Source organism: Sapajus apella, unplaced genomic scaffold (assembly GCF_009761245.1).
Source record: "Sapajus apella isolate SASKATOON/1434 unplaced genomic scaffold, GSC_monkey_1.0 scaffold16, whole genome shotgun sequence".
In the NCBI taxonomy this organism is placed as follows: Eukaryota; Metazoa; Chordata; class Mammalia; order Primates; family Cebidae; genus Sapajus; species Sapajus apella.
The window spans coordinates 1,179,030-1,201,958 of NW_022436956.1; the positions used below are offsets into that span (position 1 = coordinate 1,179,030).

A 22,929-nucleotide genomic window follows, 5' to 3' on the forward strand; every position below is an offset into this window, starting at 1 on the left:
GCGGAGGGCCCCTGACTGCGGCCTCCGCTCTGACTTCTGCCGCCCCCGCTGGACCCCGCGGAGGGCCCCTGACTGCGGCCTCCACTCTGACTTCTGCCGCCCCCTGCTGGACCCTGCGGAGGGCCCCTGACTGGGGCCTCCGCTCTGACTTCTGCCGCCCCCTGCTGGACTCCACGGAGGGCCCCTGACTGCGGCCTCCGCTCTGACTTCTGCCGCCTCCAACCTCTTCTCTACAGCAGGTACTTCAGTCTTCTGAAACGTAGATGCGGCACGGCACTTACCCCGAGAGCCTCACAGCGGGCCCTCAGATACCGCCCATGCTCGCCTGGCATTCAGTGTGGTCCACCTGGCCAGGAGACCTCTCCAGCCCCTCTCCTGCCTCTCTCCCTGTCCACGTACCAGCTACAGTGGGGAACTTGCAGTCTCTCCCATCAGCCAGTCCATCTGCTGCTTCTGCATGTTCATACACAGCACTCTCTCCTGCCCACCACCTCTCTCCACATCATCTTGGCTCCTAACCAGCCACCCTTCACATCGCACCCAGAGAGGCAACTTTGGGGAGGCTTCCCTGACCACCATCCTCCCACTCAATGTCACTTCTGGGTACCCTGTGCTCTCTCCCCATGGGCACCCCCAGCACCAAGCCTGAAACACAGTGCGTGGCTCAGTAAATCTGTGCTCTGCCCTTGCTGAAACATATGGCCCTTCTCATTCACTCACCTACATCACTCACATCAGGATCGTGAGAAGATGGCCTAGGAAAATGTTTACTCTGATTCCCCAGAGATGGGGCTGTGAGCAGATTAAGATCCTAACTAATGATCTTTATGCTGGGTGACCTGTACAGGGAGGCTTGAAATACCACTTGCACTACGGTTGCATATGTTTGAAATTTTCCATAATAATGAATCCTTAAAAAAACAAACAAAACAGTCCTAGCTACAGATGCAGGTTAACAGTTTCTGGCCAAAAGTGCACACCCAGGTCTATGGACAGAGGAAAGGTCAGCATGGGCAAGAAGACTACAGGATCATACCCTGAATTTTGTTGTCAAAAAACACATATGTGGTTTCGCCATTTTGAATTTTCTTCCATTCGATCCTGGGGTCACTTGTCTGCGAATCCGTAATGATGCAAGACAGTTCCACACCTAACAAGCAAAGAAGAAAAAGGGCTCTCAGTGAATGTGGAGTGCTTCTAGATTCACCTGCACACCCAGACGCTGCAAACTGGCTCTAATTTAAGAGGCTCTTCATGCAGATTAAAAACCTAGCCAACTCCACATTCCAAGAGACTTTGAGAAAAGATGAGTTTTTGCCAGAGAAACAATGAAGACAATTAGCAAGGATTTTATTAGATTGAGTACACCCTCGCTTAAACACCCTTCTTCTATATAAGACATTTTTTGCTGGGCGTGGTGGCTCACACCTGTAATCCCCGCACTTTTGGAGGCCAAGGGGGGTAGATCACCTGAGGTTAGGAGTTCGAGACCAGGCTTGCCAACATGGCAAAACCCCATCTCTACTATAAAGTACAAAAATTAGCCAGGCATGGTGTCAGATGCCTGTTTCCAGCTACTCAGAAGGCTGAGGCAGGAGAATCACTTGAACCTGGGAGGTGGAGGTTGCAGTGAGCCGAGATCACGCCACTGCACTTCAGCCTGGGCAACAAGAGCAAGATTCCGTCTCAAAACAAAACAAAATTTCTTTGTTGTGTGATCACAAAGCCCAGCAGGAGTGCGATGCCAGCTGATGGAAAACCCACCCAGGGCTCACTGCTGGGCTGCTGATGCCACGTCTCATGGGCCTGTGCAGCGCAGCAGAGCTCCCACCCCAAAGGTCTCCTTGGCACACTACAGAGATGGTTGTGTCCTGAGTTGGCTGCAAGACACCAAATGTCCAGTAGATGGTGCCCATTATCCTTGGCATTTCCCTTGTACTTACTTTCAAATTCCTGTACCACTGGGGTTCGATTGCTGGATTTCAGATTCACAGCCCCTATCAGGCAGCCTGAAGGAGAAAGAAAAGTAAAATCAGAGGCAACGTATCTCCAACGGCAGAGAAACCTTGCACTGAGGTCAGGTTTTCCTGTCTGTGTATGCTATGGTCGCTAACCACAGAGGATGGAAAATACTCCACAACAAAGCCTCTTAGGTAAGGCAAGTTAACTGCTTTCTCTCTCAAATCTGACCTTCACTGGAAGGAACCAAGGGGAAGAGAAGAGTTCTGAGAATTCACTTTCCTATTTAGTCCCAGAACAAAGCCCTCGGAGCTTTAAAGGCTTTTGTCTACCATTTCCTATTAACCCTTCCACACTTCTGGCCCAGACCCGCCCAGGCCTTCTGCCTTCCCTCCCGCCATCCTCCTCCCTTCCCCAGGCTTCCAATCCTGAACAGGCACCCTCAGTGGCACATGATGCGGGCCAGACTCTTGGCCTGGAACTCTGCCCTTCCGGACAGCATCGACACACTCTGGGTATGGCTATCAACCAGCTAGGAGTCTGCCTGTATTAGCCACCCGGTGGTTCCAGTCCACAAAGAAGTTTTCACTGGCCTTTGTTGAAATGAGAAAAATAACATGGTAATTTTCATGAAGCTAAGTTTTCATCATTGATAAAATCAATACAGCTACTTCCATGGCATTCCCTTTCAAAACTAGCATCTGATTCCTTATGGATTTGGGCAAATGTCAGAAACCTGTTTACCATGGTCTCAACATTTTTCAACTGATCCTGGAGAGAAGACCCAGTAGGCACATGGACCACGTACAGAATATGACACCTCAGCTGTTGTGCCTCTAATCGAATATGCCTTTCCTGAAGAAGGCCTTCATACAGAACAGCCTTATGAAGGTCTCTGGGTCCTGAGCAACTTTGTGCAGAGCAACTCTGCTCTGAGGGGCTTTAGCTCCTTACATATAGGACATCCCGCAGGTCACACAACCAGCTCTTTTCCTTTATCTTCTTTAATGGCCCAGCTACATGGATATTTTCTTTCTAAATAGTCAGATTTCACAAATTCTACAAAAGCCTTAAAGAAGAAGCCAATAAAAAGGGATGGGAAACAGAAGTGTAATATACCTGAATTGCTACTGTTCCTAAAACACTTCTACAAAAGGTTATAGAACAAAGGACGAGTGAGGATAATTTTATTGTTTGGATAACCATGGCTCCTTCCTCCGGAAGCCAGAAATACATCCTATGCATGTGCAGGCCTTTCTACTTCTCCTTCAAAATGAAAGCTCCCAGTGATGCATTAGTAAAGAATGATATATGAGGCTCTGAGTCTCTACCAAGGCCACACAGGTTCCTTCTAAGGAAAGTGACCATAAACATTTCTTTCAGTATGATCAGTCATACTATCATCATAGTATGATCAGTCACCATACAACAGAGGTGAGACACCAATACTCTGGCTACTAGGGACTATGACTGGAGATCAGCTCCGGCCCAAAGACCATCAAGGGCCTGAGAGGTGTCTCATCAGAGCACTGCCCACCTGGATAATGACTGAACAACCCAATCACATCTTTTCTCGTAAGAAGTATAAGCCATGGGAAATAAGAAAATGGGAGAGCTTATAGTCAAGAGAAACAGAAGCACATTATAGGGAGATATAAGCTGATTTCTTAAAATGGTGGAAATACTAGACTTGGTAACAACAGGTGAACTAGAGAACATAAAAGATAAATAACATTTAATTTTCCTGAAGGCCAGCTGCGAGATAATAAACTTGGAAGGTAACCTAAACCAATTTGTTTCTTACAACCTCAAAGAAGCTAAATAATGGAAAGAGTCACTTCATTTATCCCTCTGCACTATGGCAAAGAAACGAATGCTTTAAACTTCTTAATCATGCCTTGGCCTGACCACTCTCTTGTTCAACTATCCTAGATAAGTTTCGCAGGCAGCTGTTTGTTTTATTTTTCAAGAACTACACATGAGACTTAAGTACAGGCGGCTTTTTAGGCCGATCCTAGAAGACAGTATGTCCCAAGACGACTCCACAACAGAGGACCACTACAAATCATGCCAAGTTCTAGCTTAAATGCCTATCTGCAACAGCTGGGTACTATATTAGATAAGGTGCCAAGCTGAGAGTACTTCCTCGGTATTCTCCTTCTATTTCCAAACAATCCTTAAATTTACTAATACACTAGAACTCCTTTCTTGCCCATCCCTAATAGACCAGGGTGCCACTTTAAAATGTAGTAGTAACTGTGCCAAAGAATGGTAGTGTAAGAACTGGAAGGCACAAATCTCACACTTGAAGATATTGTAAGTAACTCAGCCAGAATCCTACCCGAAGCCTGGGGATAAGATTCTGACAGAACTACTTAGGAGGCGGGTTCTGGGAGCCAGCTTGCAGTGGTGGCTGCTGAAGTTTACCTGTGCACACGCTGAATCCAGTGCTACAGGAATACTCATACTGAAGTTGTATTATTTAAGACTGAGCAAAGGGTTTTCTGGAAGGAGGATAAAGGAAAACTGCTAATTTGTCAAATGTTGTTATCCTATTTAATTTCAGGTCTATCTTGGCCTGTCCATCAGACTCTAAGCTTTCAGCAGTTTTTGTTTTGTTTTGTCTTTTTGAGACAGAGTTTCACTCTTTCGCCCAGGCTGGAGTGCAATGGCACAGTCTTGGCTCAATGCAATCTCCGCCTCCCAGGTTCCAGCAATTCTCCTGCCTCAGCCTCCCGAGTAGCTGGGATTACAGGCACCTGCCACCACACCTGGCTAATTTTTGTATTTTTAGTGGAGACGGGGTTTCACCACATTGGCCAGGCTGGTCTCAAACTCCTGACCTCAGGTGATCTACCCACCTTGGCCTCCCAAAGTGCTGAGATTACAGGTATGAGCCACCACACCTGGCTATTCAGCAGTTTTTATTTAGACCTTATTATGTACTCTATAGCAGTCTAGATATAAGGGCTTATATATGAATAAGATAGATACAAATCTATTAGCCATGCATGGTGGCACACACCTGTAATCCCAGATACTCAGTAGGCTGACACAGGAGAATTGCTTGAACCCACGAGGCAGAGGTCGCAGCAGGCCGAGATCAGACCACTGCACTCCAGCTTGGGCAACAGAGCAAGACTCCATCTCAAAAAAATAAGAAAAAATAAAAGAAGAAGATAAAAACCTGTACTGCCATGGAGCTAACATTTAGGGTTTTAAAAAATGTACCATATTTATTCACCTTTATTATATTTCAATGCCTGATTGCAAAAGTTACTACAAAGCTAGAGTGATCAAAACAGTGTGGGACCAGCCTAAAGACAGGCATGCAGACCAAAGGAACAGAAGAGAAAGCCCAGAAATAAATCTTTGCATATATGGTCAAATGATTTTCCACAAGGAGGCCAAAATCATTTAATGGAGAAAGGACGTTTCCAACCAATGGTGCCGGGAAACTGGATATCCACATGCAAAATGGTGAAGTTAGACCCTTATATTAAATCAAATACACAAATTAGCTTAAAACATATAAAAGACCTAAATTTAAGAGCTAATACTATAAAATTTTAGAACACATAGAGAAACATCTTTGTGAAACTATGTTTGGCAGTGATTGTTTTGATATGACACCAAAAGCATGGACAACAAAAGAAAAAATAGGCAAATTGGCTTCATCAAAAACATTTAAACATTAAAGCACACTACCAAGAAAGTGAAAAGACAAGCAGCACTTTGGGAGGCCAAGGCGGGCGGATCACGAGGTCAAGAGATCAAGACCGTCCTGGGCAACATGGTGAAGCCCCATCTCTACTAAAAATACAAAAAAAAAAAATTAGCCGGGTGTGGTGGGACACGCCTGTGGTCCCAGGTACTTGGGAGGCTGAGGTGGAAGAATTGCTTGAACCCAAGAGGCAGAGGTTGCAGTGAGCCGAGATTGTGCCACTGTACTCCAGCCTGGTGATAGAGCAAGACTCCATCTCAAATAAAAAAGACAACCTACAGAATGGGAGAAAATATTTGCAAGGCATATATATGAGGGATCGACATCCAGAATATATAAAGAGCTCCTACAACTCACCACCACCAACAACAAAAAAACAAATGAACAAATTTTAAAATGGGCAAGAATTCAAATAGACATGCCTCCCAAGAAGATATACCATGAAAAGATGCAAAACATCACTAGCCTTTAAGGAAATTAAATCTAAACTACAATGAGATACCACTTCACACCCGTTAGGATGGCTACAATTTTTTTAAAAGGGGGAAGTAATAAGTGTTGGTGAGGATGTGGAGATATCCAAACCCTTGTACTCCACTGATGGGAATGTAAAATGGTGCAGCCACCATGAAAAATTAAACACAGGATTACTATACAATCCAAATATTGTATGATGCAATTCTTATTCTTCCTCCTCTATATATAAGATAATTTCCTCCTCTTTCAAAATGTTTTTATCTTTGACTTTCTGCAGTCTGAAGATGATATGCCTAGATTTTGATTTTTTTTTTTTTTTTTTTTTTTTTGCATTTATCATGTTTGGTGTTTTCTGGGCTTCATGGGTCTGTGGTTTAGTGTCTGGCGTTAATTTGGGGAAGTTCTCAGTCATAATTGCTTCAAATACTTTTGTTCCCATCTTCTGTTTCTGGTATTATCATTTACATATATGTTACATCTTCTGTCGTTGTCCCACAGTTTTTGTATATTCGGTTCCACTGTGTATGTAAGTCACCTTTCCCTCGGTGCTTTCAATTCTGGATGTTTCTGTTGGCATATCCTCAAGCTCAGAGGTTGAGTCCATCAAAAACATTTTTCACTTCTGCTACAGTTTTTTTTATCTCTAGCGTTTCTTTTTGATTCTTTCTCAAAATTTCCATCTCTCTGCTTGCATTGTCCATCTGTCCTTGCATGGTGTCTACTTTTTCCATTAGAACACTTAGCATATTAATCACAGTTGTTTTAAATGCCCAGTCTGATAATTCCAACATCAATTCCATATCAGAGCTCTGATGCTTGCTCCATCTTCTCTAACTGTGTTTTTTGCTTTTTACTATGCCTTGTACTTTTTGTTGAAAGCCAGACATGATTACTCAGTAAAATAAACTGTAGTAAATAAGCCTTTAGTGTTGCGGTGGTAAGGTGTGTGTGTAGGGGGAAGCATTCTACAGACCTATGATTAGGTCTCAGTCTTTCAGTAAGACTATGCCCTTGGGTTATGACCTTCACCACTGTGTCTCAGTCTCCACTCCCCTTGGGTGAGAAGATGACTAGAGGTGACTGGAGTTAAGTACCTAACAAGTGGATTTATGCCTGAAACATACAAAATCAATTACAGTATTATAACATATTAATAAAGTAATGGGGGGAAAAAAAACCACCTGATCATCCTAATGCAGAAAAAGCATTTGACCTAATGCAATGCCATTTCAAGATTAAAACACTCATAAACTAGAAATAGAAAGAACTTTCTATACATGATAAAGGTCATATGTGAAAAACCCACAGCTGATAGCATATTCAGTGGAGAACAACTCAAAGTTGTTCCTCTATGATCAGGAACAAGACAACAATGCCCACTTCCACCACTTCGATTCAACATGATATTGGAATTTCCAGCAAGAGCAATTTGTTAAGAAAAAGACAAAAAAGGAATAAAAGTTGGAAAGCAAGTAGGAAAATTATCGCTGTTTGTAGCTGGCATGATCTTAGATGTAGGAAACCCTCAAGATTCCACACACGAAAAATATTAGAATAAATAAATGAATTCAGCAAGGCTGCAGGACCCAAAACCAACACACAGAACCTCTGGTTCTCAATCTAGCACATAAAGAGCTTGGATGCCCTCACCCATCCTGACAACAAGTAAAAAGCTGAACAACCTGAAAATCAACAATTCTTCTTAGATCTGTCAGAGAAATGAGGTCATAGCTGTCAAAACACTGTCTCAAGATTGGAGAGATAGGCAGGCAGATAGAGAATCCCAACCTCCCAGAGCAGAAACTCAGGAGCAAAAGCCTCTGCAAGAACCACCAGCATCAGAGCAGGAAAATCTAAACCATAATTGACGAATTGTTGGAGGCTCAGTGCCAACAAGTCTGAGAGTTAAAAACTGCAAGGGTCCCAGTCTTAGGAGACCCCCTAGACATTCCATTTGGTTCTCAGTGAAGACGGGGAAAACACCCCCTCGTGCTTCTGGCAGAGGGAGGGGAAATGTTAACCATTTTGAAATACCTCTAGAGCATTCTGTCCTTAACAAGGCCTGCCCAAAATAGAAATCATCTTACCAGAGTCTAACCTGCTGGGATTTAATCAGGGCCTAACTGACCTGGCTTTGTCTTATCATTTCTATAAAAATCACAATTATAAACCAAAATTATAATATTAACTCATGTAATTACCTTTATCAGATACCTTAATGTCTTCATACACCTTCTAAGGTGTTATGTTATTGTCTAAGTATTGTCTAAGTATTCTTTCATTTCAACCTGTGGGTCTCCCTTTCATATTTCCTGTAGCAGTTTAGTGGCAGTGAACTCCTTCAGCTTTTGTTTATCTGGCAATACCTTAAGTTCTGCTTCATAGCTGAAGAATGGTTTTGCTGAATATAGAATTCTTAGTTTACAATTGTTTTCTTGCAGCATTTCAAATATGTCAGCCTATTTCCTTCTGGCCACCATGTTTCTGGTAAGAATTCAGTTACACTCTTCTTGAGGATTAACTGAATCTGCTGAGTCACCTCTTTCTGGGTGCTTTTAAGAATTTCTCTTTGTCAAGCCTGATCATGTATCTCAGTGTGAGTCTCTGGTTGACTCTACTTAGAGTCCAGTGAGATTCTCAGATTTGTGGATCTATGCCCTTGATCACATTTGGGGAGTTTATTCTTATTTATTATTTCTTAAAATAATCTTGGTGCCCCCTATCTCTCTCTTCTCCTTCTAAAACTCCCACATTGCATATGATGGTCCACTTGGTAGTGTTCCATGGGTCTCTTAGACTCTGTTTACTTTTCTTCATTGTTTTTCTTTTTGCTCCTCAAACTTGATAATCAATATCCCTAACCTCTACTTCACTGATTCTTTCTTCTATCTCCATAAATCTGCTGTTGAACACCCCTAGTAAATTTTTCATTTCAGTTATTGTATTTTCAGCTCCAAAATTTGTTTGGTTCAGTTCTGTAATTTCTATGTCTTTATTGATAGTATTCTTTTGTTCCAGGACAGTTTGCCTGATTGCTTTCAGTTCTTCGTCCATGTTCTCCCCTTAGGTCTTCATGCATATTTTAAACAAATAAAGTCTTTGGCTACTAAGGGCAATTATCTGGGCTGCTTCAAGGGCAGTTTCTGTCAATCCAGTTCCTTTAAATGAGCCATGTTTTCCTGTTTCTTTATATGCTTTGTGATTTTGTTGTTGTTGAAAATCTGGCATTTGATGATTATAATATGGTAACTCTGGAAATCACATTGTCCCCCTCCCCCAAGATTTGCTGTTTTTTTTAAATATACATATATTGTTTAAGACTGTAGTAGTCCATTTGAGACTTCCAAACTTTCTTTTGCAAAGACTATTCCTTTCCACGTGTGGTTACTGAGGTTCCTTAACCTTGTGTTCAGCTTTTATAAAAGTATAATCAAGATTGTATTAAATGCCAAAAGCTGAAATAAAAAAACACTAACCCCCAGCCCTCACCCCGCCCCCCAAAAGCATATTATGGCCGCCTCTCTGAATCTTTGCAGACTGGCTCTGTGCAGGGGCACTCCTTCGTCTTGTAGCTAGGCTTACTGTCAATCTAGAGACCAGCCTGGAATGAATCTTAATATGTTTTCAGGGCTTTTCTCAGAATGTGTCTTGCCTAACGTGAGCATGGCTTTCTATATTCCTTCATATATATGGCTGCTTTTGAGAGTCGTAATTTCCTGGGAATCTTACCCAGCTTCTCCTCTGGGCCTTACAGGGTCTATTGCACAAGTCCAGCCAGAATCTCTTCAGGCCTCTGTAGGTTTATAGTCACTTTGTAGCTTTTATTAGCAATGCCCACTGGTTTTACTGCCTGCTTTCTTGGTTACACAAGACAGAGACAAGCACCTTTGTTAGTCCTTTAGGTATCCTCCAGAAAGGCTGGAACAGACATATACATTAATTTGCAAATGAGGTCTGCTGTGTTCCCTCTGGTTTGAGGGGAAAGCTGGGAAATAGCTATTGCCTATTCAAGACCAAAGCAGCTACTATACCATGGAGAGGGTAGGGCAAGGGTGTGTAAAAACACCACAAACCTTTCCTACTGGTTTAGAGATGGCTCTTCTTGGTTAGATGTTTGCTCAGTTGCTATAATCTTTGTTTGATGGATTTCAGAGCTTCTACTACATTGGTTGAGATAGCTACTGGGTGATTTGTTTTTAATATTTCTGCTGGGGAACAGGAGCCTGGAATTTCCTAGTCCACCATTTGCTGAGATTACTATTTGTTAGCCTTGTAACTATTTTTTTTTAGTCATTCTTACTCATCTTTGTACCCCTGATTCCCAACCATAATACCTAAGAACCCAAGAAGTCTCTGGAAAAGTTACTCATTTTAAGTAGGGGGAAAAAAACGCAGATAGTTTGAATACAGTATGGAAAATGGCATGAGAAAAATCTACACCAATCCAAACACAGACTAAGTGTCTTTGATCTTTCAATGTTTCTTTGACAATGGAGCTCTCATTGTCACTGTAAAATGGTAAACTGGCATTCTTGGCTTATGTGTTTTCCCAGGACTTAATTGCTTCAGGTAGAACTAGCAAATGTGTTTTCAATCCAGAACTAGGTGGCTTAATGCAGGACAGAGGTAACTACTCGATGTGCTTAAAATTCCATCTTCAAAACTCTTTTACATGCCAAAGCTATGAACTATCTGGGGCCCTGTTTTTAATATTCTTACTTTAAATGTGATTTTGTACACTTCAATTTTCTCAAATGTAAACTATTATTTTAAAACTGACCCTTCTTTCACCAGTAACTAAAGATAAATAAGTTAAACATTTTAGAAGACGGACCATTAGGCCAGGCACAGTGGCTCATGTGAGCCTATAATCCTGGAACTTTGGGAGGCCAAGTTGGGTGGATCACCTGAGGTCAGGAGTTTGAGACCAGCCTGGCCAACATGGTGAAACCCAATCTCTACTAAAAATAAAAAATCAGCTGTGTGTGGTGGCACATGCCTGTAATCCTAGCTACTTGGGAGGCTGAGGCAGAAAAATTGGCTTGAGCCTGGGAGGCAGAGGTTACAGTGAGCCAAGATCTCACCACTACACTCCAGCCTAGGCAACAGAGCAAAACTCTGTCTCAAAAAAAAAGGGGGGGGAATCATTTACTGTCATTATTCTACTTGCGATCTAGGGACCAATGACTTTCTAGAGGCGCAGAAAACAGCAAGTTTCAAATTTAAAGACTTTAAATTTGAGACAGTAATTAAGGTTAAAGAAGGTCATAAGAGTGTGGCCCTATTCCAATATGACTAGTGTCCTTAAAGAACTTGAAGAGATACCAGGAATGTGCCTGCACAGGGGAAAGATGATGTGAGGCCACAGCAAGAAGGCAGTCACCTACTGGCCAAGGAGAGGCCTTGGGAGAAACCAACACTGCCAGCACCCTGATTTTGGACTTCCCAGGCTGCAGTACTATGAGAAAATACATTTCTACTGTTTAAGCCACCTCTTAATAGTATTTTGTTATGTAACTCCTAGTAAAGTAATACACAGGAGAATGGAAATGAATACAAAGCAAGAGAAGATATGAAAATGTAAAAATAGTATTTTTCGATGTATTAGTCCATTTTCACAGTATAAAGAACTACTGGAAACTAGCTAATTTATAAAGAAAAAGGTTTAATTGACTCACAGTTCCACATGGCTGAGGAGGCCTCAGGAAACTTACAATCCTGGTGGAAGGCATAAGGGAAGTAGGCACCTTCTTCACAAAGCAGCAGAGCAGAGGGGGCACGCAAGAGAGCCCATGCGAGAGTGAGTGAGCAAGGGGGGAACTGCCACACACTTTTAAACCATCATACTTCATGAAAACTCACAATCATGAGACAGCACTGGGGAAAGCCAACCCCATGATCCAATCACCTCCACCACGGCCCCTTCCTCGACACGTGGAGACTACAATTTGAGATGAGATTTGAGTGGGGACACACTGTCAAAATATCATCTGACTTTATACCAATACAGAAATTCGAAATTTTTGAGTACCAAAATATGCTTGAATTCACAGCAGACAAAGGCTGTTAAGTATTGTGTTCAATGACATTTAATCCCAGCTCAGGGACAGATGAGTTCTGAGGATAGAGACTCTGGGGTCCACTCCCAGGAAGGCTGTCTCTGCAGGCGAGCAGAAATAACAAAGGATTTCTAAAACCACAGGGAATGGCATCCCCGGCTATATTAAGGAGAAGACTGGACCTCAGGCTGTTGCATTCTCAAGCTGATAATATCATTATATCAGCTCAGTTTCAGGCCAAGGCTAAAGCCCAAGAGGAAAACCTTTTCTTTTTCTTTTTCCCTTTCTTCTAAAAAAACTGTAAACAATACCCCAAAGGCTCTAATTTTACTTTTACAAACAAAAAGCCACTGTTTTACTCATGGTGGGAGTCAATATGTGCTTTCTTCTTAGAGGTGCTTGGTTCCCAACAAGAAAGGGATGTCTGTTCAAACATCCAGGGCAGACAGGAGTGAGAAAGGAGCCCTGAGAGTGCACAGGTGATGATGGAGAGACCAGCCTCACTTACTCTCTTCTGTTTCCTCTCTTCTATGCCTTTATTAATGTGATTCTAGGCACAGCAGTTGTCACTCCATTCTCTGTTGGGCCTACTTGTTGGAAGTATATCAAACTAATTCTGAATTTCCAAAGGCATCAAGTTTTGTTTTATTTTGTTTGAGATAGAGTCTCACTCTGTCACCCAGGCTAGAGTGCAGTGATGTAATCTCAGCCCACTGCAACCTCTGCCTCCCGGGCTCAAGTGATCATCCTGCCTCAGCCTTCTGAGTAGCTGGGACTACAGGCGTGTGCCACCATGTGCCGGCTAATTTTTTGTACTTTTAGTAGAAACGGGGTTTCACCATGTTGGCCAGGCTGGTCACAAACACCTGACCTCAGGTGATCCACCTGCCTCAGCCTCCCAAAGTGCTGGGATTACAGGTGTGGGCCACCACGCCCTGCCGAAAGACATCAAGTTTAAAAATGGCTCACTACAATGGCATTCGTTCTCATTCTTGAAACCAGAGCTATCAGACATCATAGTTCCGGAGGCAGGAAGGAAGTGAAAATGATTCAGGCTAATTCCTTAAGGTCACTCTTCAAGACAGTCAGGGCAAGGGGTTTCATTTCCGCTTTACAAATGATGATGTGGCCAACTGGCTTGCCTGTAGTCCACAGCTAAGTGAGGGAGCCAGCACTTCAAGCTATGTTCTTAAACTCCATGTCCAACACTCTTTCCATTACCTATTGATACCTACAGTTCTTCTTCTTCCTATGACTCTATGAAAGAGACTAACTACACATTTTGGTGTTTTGCTTTTATTGTGTGCATGCTTGAGCAGAAACGTGGCAAGAGATAATAAAGTTTGAAAATCCCTTCTCTATAATCTAGCCACTTACTTCTCAAATGCTAAGTGACACTGAGATGGTCCAAAGGCAAAGCTATCCTATACTGCATCAGTGCCACTTTATGTATGTCACAATGACAGGGAGAATTACTGATATCCTTAAGGACAGAACTAGGTATTGAACAGCTAATAATCAGTGGGATTTGGAGAGGAGACAAAATTAGGATTCAGAGAGTTTAGATAGAGGACAGTTTTACTTCCAGATTCATGCCCCTTGCCATACACAGTGGTATCTAGCACAGCTTTCTACATAGGAAGACCTGACCAAGAAACCTACTTTGCTATCCTAGCTCTGTCACAGATTTCCTGAATCATCTCCATCTCATAGTCCTCAGACCTACACAGCAAAATCCCTCCCATATCTGTGTGCTCATATTTGAACCACACTAATAAAGAGGCTCAGGCAATGTGCACTTCTGTGTAAAAAGGAACCCAGTTCTGAAGCCTGCCTTGAAGCATGCAGAAACGTGGGTTGCCCTAAGATAAACAGCACTGGCACTTACCAGTCAGGAGGTTTTCCTCTCAGCAATCAGCAACAGATGACAAAGTCATGCACATAAACAAATCTGCAGGGCACTGCCACCGGGGCTAGACAGAGGACAACAAAGAGAGATGGCAGGGATGGAACGCGCTGTGGCCATCCATCTGCATATGAGTCACCACCTCTGAACAACAGTCTTTTCCTCATTTGTTTAGAGAGCCTCAGCAAAGCAAATGTAGGGTAGAGAGCCAGAGGACCTTGGGATCAATTTTTAAGTTTCAGTATCATGTGGTTAAGTAACTAGGCTCAAGTATTACTAGCATTCCACCTTTCTGGTTAGTTGTCCATAAGGAAAATATATGCTTTTCCTGGGAAGACAAGAGTGGGATGGGGAAAGGATGTCATAGGAAAACCTATCAGCTGTACAAAGTACAAACTTTCACACACGAGGAGCCAGCCAATCAGCAGTGTGAAGAGAGAGAAGGACAGACAGAGAGAAGTGAGACCTTTAGTTTCACAAAGAGCATGATTTTGACACAGAGCAAGTGTGAAGGTACACCACTTCCTGTAGATCAGTTCACTATTCTGCTAAAGAGGAAAATGAACCCACTGGGGTACTTTTTCTGAATAGGCCTGTCAACCAGCTTGTAGGACTGATGTCTAATGTAGAGAAAAGAACAAGGCAGACGTGTGCTTTCTCCTACCAACATTTTAATAATTAGCAAAGCAGGAGAGCGCTGCTGGGACTTGAACAAACTGTACATTCTCCTGAGTATTGTCAGGGCTCACACGCTATTCTGGTCTCACAGCACCTTCTCAACACCAATTCAGCTTCCCAGTAGCAATCAGTGTAAGGATGACTACACTCATGTCCCAGATAGGGGATCGCATGCTAGAGAGGTCACTGGCTACAAGCACAAAGTAAAAACCAGGAGCTAGAAGTTTTGCCTCTTAGTCTCTAATTCCTGCTTTATTTTATAATCTTTCTTATAAGAAGAAATACAATATTAAAATCTGTCCAGAACTAAAAGAGACAGCAACAAATAAAGTGTGAAGAGGAAGGCGTCACTAAAAGGAAGACATGAGCAAACAGCCCCTAAAGCCTAAATGGAGATCCCATCGTTTGAATAAAACCCTACCTTGGATGAAGTTCAAGGAAAATGGCCTAAAAAAAAAGCCTCTGACATGATGTGCAGCTGGCACTGTCATCTTCAACACAGCCATCTCTTCCTTCCAGGGAAGATATGGAACTAAGTGAAGACAGAGGAGTGGGCTGGCATGGGAATCATAAGGTAAGAGAGGAAATATTGACTCATCTCTTTTCACAATGGCCTTCCTAGCTCACAGGGCTCCTCAGATTCTTCTCCTGAACTACTGTGTTCTGTTTCCCCTCCCTTTCCTAGTTTGGAACAATTTTAGCAGCTGTGGACAACAACTGCAGTTTCTTATTTCAGTTTTGAGAAACCTGTGGAAATTCTGCCACAGTCTGGGGATCTGATGCCAGACAAGTTATATGACAATCATGTCACTTGTTTAAAATACCATTTCCCAACCTATCTCCTCATGCCCTGGAGCACAGCCCCCAGTTCTAACTCAACAGGCTGGGAAAGGTCTGGATCTGCACTTCCCCCAGCCTCCAGAGTGATGCTATGCACAGCCCCATTTGGGAAGCCCTACTAAGGCACTTATTCTGTGGGGGCCAGACCCAATATCTAGGGTTGGTGTGCAGAAACACAGCCCTATTGTTGAGCATGAGGATGATGCCTGCTTTCCTTTATTATTCTGAAGAACTACTGGCTATAAAATGCTTCTAGGCCTTCAGGCAAAAAGAACTAATAACATAAAATATTATTCAAAAATATATTTAAGCCATAACAGATGCTGATGTAATGTTAGTCTCAGCCTACAAATTTCCTCATTCAATAGAGGCAGGCTCATTTTGATGGATATTTCTAAGAGTTTTCACATACTGGTGTGAATATCCTAAAGCAGACTGAGGGTCCATAAAAACTAAACTCCAAAGGTAACCATTCAACCTACTCAGATTGGTCTGAAAGTGCAAACTCCCTGTCCTCTTCCTTTGTAGGAGCAAAACTCATCTGAACAGCAGAGCAGGCCTGCTGACTCATGAACAGAATGCTGGGGCACTGGGAGACAGGAGGCTTCCAAAGTTAACAATGGCTACTAACATTTAACTGCAGAGGCTAGGAGAGAAAAATCAATGGTTGTCTTAGCTTTCCACGAAAAATTTAATTAATCTGGGTTTATACCATTGCAGTAAGCCAAAAAAGAAAAGAAGTTCTTTTAGAAAATGTTTCCACTCTGAACCTGATGTGTTGCTCACTAAGAACTAGTTTATGCATGTCTGGCTGTCTCAGGAGTTATATTTAGCTTTCTGGCATTCTGTCCAGTTTGTCTCTTGCTCAAAAGACATTTTTCCCTAACCAGGACTCACGTCAGCATGCATTACTGCAAGGCTGCACTGGCCGCTGGAGCTCAGGCCTGAACATACAATGGTAATGCCGGCTTTCTAGTGGAGAAATGCTACATGTTTACCCTTCACAACAGAACTCTGCTGTACACCTGCTTAGCAGAATCCACCCTAGAGAAGAATATATCCCATAAAATAGCATCTTTGCAACAATGTCTTAATTCCTTAACCAATTTTTTAAGGAATTTAAAAGAAAGTAGGGGGTGGGCCGGTGGACAAAGAGCACATACCAGCATTTAACCCACTCACCCATACACACAGTAAAGAATATATAGTAAATCGATCAAATATGGGTTCTGCCAAGAGCACAGCCAGCTGAAGTCCCGGTTATATTTTGTAACCTGGCTAAACTAAATAGTTATATACAAAACAGACCTTTGAAAATAAATGTATAAAAAGATCCAATCAAATATCACGGAATTCAAAATAAACCTGGCTGTGATGGTTTATTTTATGTGTCAACTTGGAGTGTTATTCAGATGAGATAAACATTTAAATCCTTGAACTCTGGGTAAAGCAGACTGCCCTCCGTAATGAGGGTGGGCCTCACCTGATGGGTTAAGTAGACCACAAAGACTGGCCTCCCCTGCAAGAGGAAACTTCTCTAGCAGACTGCCCTGCAGACTTCATGGGTCTCCAGGCTGCTAGCCCACACTGCAGATTTTGAACTCACTAGCTTTCTTATCGCGTGAGCCAATTCCTTCTAATAAATCTCAATCTCTCTACTTCCTAATAGTTCTGTTTCTCTGGAGAACCCTAAATACTAATACTCCAGTGACGGCAATCCTTAGAAGAAAAATGTTAAGTCCAGTGGCAAACCTAAAAGTAGAGTCAAAGCAGTACCATGTAATACCCCAGTGTTAAGCTAGCAGAAAGACATCAAAGGAGATGCTATTCTTTTGAGTATACCATCTTTTCTTTCTATTTGATTCCATTATTTCCAAACCCAAGCCATCAAAGATTTCTTGTTGGGCATGTTGGCTCATGCCTGTGATCCCAGCACTTTGGGAGACCAAGGCAGGCAGATCACTTGAGGTCAGGAGTTTGAGACCAGCCTGGCCAACACGGCAAAACCCTGACTCTACTAAAAAAAAAAATATAAAAATTAGCCAGATGTGCCTGCTTGAACATAGGAGGCAAAGGTTGCAGTAAGCCGAGATCGTGCCACTGCACGCCAGCCTGGGCGACAAGAGCGAGACTCTGTCTCAAGAAAAAAAAATTCTTGAGCACAAATCTGATTAATCCAGTCAGATAACACCAGAGTAAAACTCCACCTAGCAGCCACCTTAGAAGTGTTTGAAGAAACGTCTACCCTGGAAAGACTGTTAACCATCCCCACATCCATCTCTAATTGAAAGGTTTTTAAAGTATAAGTGGAAAGTCCAGGATTATCACAGGGGGAAATTATTGCCATGTTAATGGAAGCTATGGGAAAGACGAAGGAGAAAAGGAATGGCTGGGTCTTATATGCATTTTCACCATCGAACCATCAAGTAAAAATATGGATAAAATATCAAAAAAGCAGTGGAGGCAGGGAGAGAGGAGGAAAGGGAGGGTGAAGAAGGCAGAGAAGACAAGGTTGAGTTTGGTGGGGGATAGGCAAGAGGAAGCCAGAGGACAAAGAGGGGACAGAGAGAAGGAAGTGAGAATAGCCTGAATAACAGCACCTCTTCTATTGTAGTGGTTCAATGACTTCCCAGTGTTTTCAATAACTCGGGGAGAACCTGTGCAATAAAGATAGAACTGTATGGCACTTGCCTTGACTCGCCATGAGCTCAGTTCTACGCTGAAATAAGTAAATAGAAATATAAAAATGCTTGGTGGAGAGAGTGTCACCATTTTTGCATGAGCCTGGCACTGTCACTTTTTCTAACTGCAGACCAATCAGACCAATTATAAAATACTCTTGGCTCTAAAGCACAGATGAACACATAAAATCCTCCTGCCTGTTGCCATGAGACCCATCTTTGAGGTACTGAGGCATGACAAATGTGTATGACTAAACACAGAACATGTGTCAAGGCATATTCTTGTTCAGTAAAGTAACTCATTTGGAAATACATTATCCCTAATGCTTGCCCTGAGCATACGACCTTGGCACGAAGCTACTTTCTGTGTGAACCCAGTCCCATAAACTCTATTTGCATGTGACTACAGATTCTGGTATCAGAATTCCATGAGAGGAGTGTGTGCTCCCATATGCTACAGAGAAATAATTCAAAGTTACACCTGCATTCCAACTGCAGACATTCTGCATTAACCCCTATCTTTAGGGCTCACAGTACCCTGCGGAGGTACATGCAACTAGCCTTAGCTGTCATCTTGAAGACAGTGCAGGAATGATCACCCTACTTCAGAATCTGAATGGATGAGCCAAATTCAGGAACCAAACTCGAAAACATACGGTAATGTCACCTACCAAAGACCACTACATAGAGGACAGGGACCAGTTATCTGTTTGCTTTTACTCCACTGTCATATCAATAAGAGGAAACATTCAAGCTGCAAAACCTGGGCTTTAGCTTTAACCTGCTAAAGGAAAAATAAATATGCTATAAAATGTTCCAGTGGTAACTGGAATGCTGAAAGAAAGTGGAAGGGGCGGTCTTTACAAAACAGTTAAATTTTCAGATATTCACATTAATTTTAGTGCAGTCTCTCCTGAGTTAGAACAGACTGCAAACTGTCAAGCATTCCTCTAAGAAAAGAAGACATCAAGACAGCTTTACTTCTTCCCCTCCAATTTGGATTTTTTTTAAGTTTCTTTTTCATTCCTGGTTGCATTGGCTAGAACCTCCAATATGGTGTTGAATAGAAATGGTGTGAGCAGATATCCTTGTCTTGGTTAAACAAGTAACTATAAATATTTTTTTAGATAATGACAGCCAAGTTTCTCACTATCAAAGCAAAAATAATACACAAGGGGAAAATGCTAGAATTAACCCTGTAGTGCTGAATTTGAGTCACAGATACCAGTATAAACTAATGTTCATTTTAAAATAGATACAAATAGAGAAATAAGTATAGATATGTGTGTATACATGGGTATAGATACATATATCTCCTAGCCCTGCCCACCGAGAGCCTAGAAGCAGTGACACCTGATAACCAAAGGCATTCCTAGTAAGATACTCAGGTCTAGTTTCCTATATTTCATGCTCTAGTAAAAGGAACCAGGGCTCCCTGAAAAATGGCTGATTCTAGGACAAGGAAAATACAAGATAAGCCTGGAGCACCCTGTGGTGTCAGAAAGTAAGGAAAAGCTAAAAAAACAAACAACAATAAAAACATCCCAGCCACCTGAAAGAGCTTAAAGTGGCCAAAGCTGGATGATTTTAAGGAAAAAAAAAATTATGATTATTGGGTTATAATACAAAGAATACTATACCCATAAATCCATACTAATATGCATAAATGATGAATAAGCAAATAAATGAGAGAGGACAAATTTTCATTACAGAAGACTTATAATGAACAAATGTAGAAAGAATAAGGGAAATAGAAAATAATCATTAGAACACCATAGTAATAACTGCTATAGGGAAGATCCACTAATGATTGGCAATATTAGTGGAAAAACTATCAGAATACTTGAATAGCCTCATAATATCTGACCCACCAAAAACATTTATTAACTATTGTGGTAGTTCTAGCATACATCCACAAATTCTCTGATTCTCCTCCCTCCAGGAAGTAAAACTTAATTCCCTGCTCTTTGAATGTGGGCTGGACTCCTAAAAAATAGAAAGGGAAAAAGAAACATGCTAACTTTACAGTGGAGAAACCTGACAGATAACACCTAAACCTAGTGATCAGGTTAGCAATACCAGCAACATGTCATGATGGTATTATATATCCTTTGATATGATGAGAAGGGCACTGCACTTTTACTGTATCTATCCCCTCCGTCTTTTTTTTTTTTTTTTTTTTTTTTGAGACACGGTCTTACTCTGTCACCCAGGCTAGAGTGCAGTGGTGCAATCATGGCTCACTGCAGCCTCAAACTCCTGGACTCAAATGATCTTCGCACCTTGGCTTTCTGAGTAGCTAGGACTACTGGTGTGTGCCACTACGACTTGCTAATTTTTTTTTTTAAGACACAGGGAGGCCAGGTGCAATGTCTCACGCCTGTAATCCCAGCACTTTGGGAGGCCGAGGCTGGCGGAACACAAGGTCAAGAGATCGAGACCATCCTAGCCAACATGGTGAAACCCCATCTCTACTAAAAATACAAAAATTAGCTGGGTGTGGTGGCGCGCGTCTGTAGTCCCAGCTATTCGGGAGGCTGAGGCAGGAGAATTGCTTGAACCCGGGAGGCAGAGGTTGCAGTGAGCCGAGATCGCGTCACTGCACTCCAGCCTGGTGCCCGGCGACAGAGCAAGACCCTGTCTTAAAAAATTAAAGATAAAAAAAGACTCAGGATCTCACATGTTTCCCAGGCTGGTAACAAACTCCTGGGCTCAATTAATCTTCCCACCTCATTCTGCAAAAGTGCTGGAGTTACAAGCATGAGTCACCAGCACCTGGTCCCCTCCACCAATCTATAAACCAAGTCTAATCATGAGAAAACATCAGATAAACTCAAATTGAGACATTCTGCAAAACACCTAACTACTATCCTTTAAATATATTTATAGCTAATAAACCAACTAAAAAGACAAAACAGAGTTACCCAATAGAAAAGAAGGCATAAAAAGAACAAAAGGAGAACAAAGAACAGATGAAACAAAGGAAAACGAACGCAAGAGAAAAGACTTAAACCAAACTATATCAGTCATCACATTAAATGTAAATGGTCTAAACATTCCAATTAAATGACAGATATTGTTAGATTCAATTTTCTTTTAAAAAAAAGCATGGCAACTTTAAATATAAAAACACAAAGCTTCAAAATAAAAGGATGAAAAAAGATATACCATGTTAACACTAGCCAAAAGAAAAGTGGAGTGGCTATATTAGTATCAAAGTATATTTCAGAGCAAAGAATATTACCAGCAATATAAAAGGTTATTTCATAACAATGAATGTCACTTCATAACAATACATTTAAAAATTGATAAAGATGTCAGTTCATCAAAAGAACATAAAAATCCTAAACATGTACATATCTAATAACAGAACTTCAAAATATATGATGCAAAAACTGAAAAGAATTGCAAGGAAAAATAAACAAGTCCACAGGTTTTTCTGTTGGAGATTTCAACACTTCTCTCAATACCAGAACAAGTGGACAGAAAATCAGTAAGAATGTTTCTTTTTAAAAATACTATAGACTAACTTGACCTACTTCATATTTATAGAACACCTGACTCAAAGACAGCAGAATATATATTTTTGTCAAGTGCAAATGGGACATTTACCCATGTAGACCATATTTGAGCCATAAAACAACTCACAATACATTTTAAAAGATCCAAGTCACACAAAATGTTTTCTTACCACAATGAAATTAAAATAGAAATCAGTAACAGAAAGGCATCAAAAAAAATCTTAATGTTTGGAAACTAACACATTTCTCAATAATCTATAGTGAAAGAAGAAATCAAAAGGGAATTATAAAGTATTTTGAAGTGAATGAAAATAAAAACATGACATCAGAATTAAAGTAGGCCACTAAAGCAGTAACTACAGCATGAAAGATCTGATTTGAAAAGAAGAAAGGTCTGAAATCAGCGACCTCATCTACTTTATGAAATAAGAAAAAGAGCCTGGGAAACATATCAAGTCCTCATCTCTACAAAAAATTAAAAAACGAGCTAGGCATGGTGGTGCATGCCTGTAGTCTCAGCTACTTGGGACACTGAGGCAGGAGAATTAATTGGTTCCAGGAAATGGAGGCTATAGTGAGCTAAAATTATGCCACGGCACTACAGCTTGGTGACAGAGAAAGACCGTCTCTAAATAAACAAACAAAAAAAATAAGAAAAAACAAATTAGAAAAGAACACATTATATTCAAAGTAAGCAGAATAAAGAAAATAATAAAGACAAATGCAGAAATCATGAGACAGAATATAAAAACAACAGAAAAAAAAAAACAATAAATCCAAAAGCTAGTTCTTTGAAAATATCAATAAAATTAATAATCCTCTACCTAGACTGATTGGGAATAATTGAAGAAAGAAATTAACAATGCCAGGAGTAAGATAGGTGACTATAAACACATTAACAGAATGATGAGAAAATATTATGAACAACTTTATGCTTAAACATTTCACATCTTTGATAAAATAAACAAATTTCTTGAAAGACACAACTAGCAAAGCTCACTCAAGAAGTAATAAGTGGCCTGAATACCCTTACATCTACTTTTTAAAAAGAATTTATACTTAAAAAAAAAAAAATCCCCACAAA

The 22,929-nt window shown here is 41.4% G+C and overlaps 1 protein-coding gene across 1 annotated transcript in view; it reads right to left on the minus strand.

The window, feature by feature from the left end:
- Positions 1 to 22,929, minus strand: part of JAM3 (junctional adhesion molecule 3) — a 94,988-nt gene that overhangs the window by 9,811 nt on the left and 62,248 nt on the right. The window contains exons 4-5 of the mRNA XM_032284932.1: positions 1,944 to 2,009; positions 1,037 to 1,150 (exon numbers count right to left, since the gene is read on the minus strand). Of these exons, the coding sequence (XP_032140823.1) occupies positions 1,037 to 1,150; positions 1,944 to 2,009 (180 nt within the window). The remainder of the gene's footprint in view (positions 1 to 1,036; positions 1,151 to 1,943; positions 2,010 to 22,929) is intronic.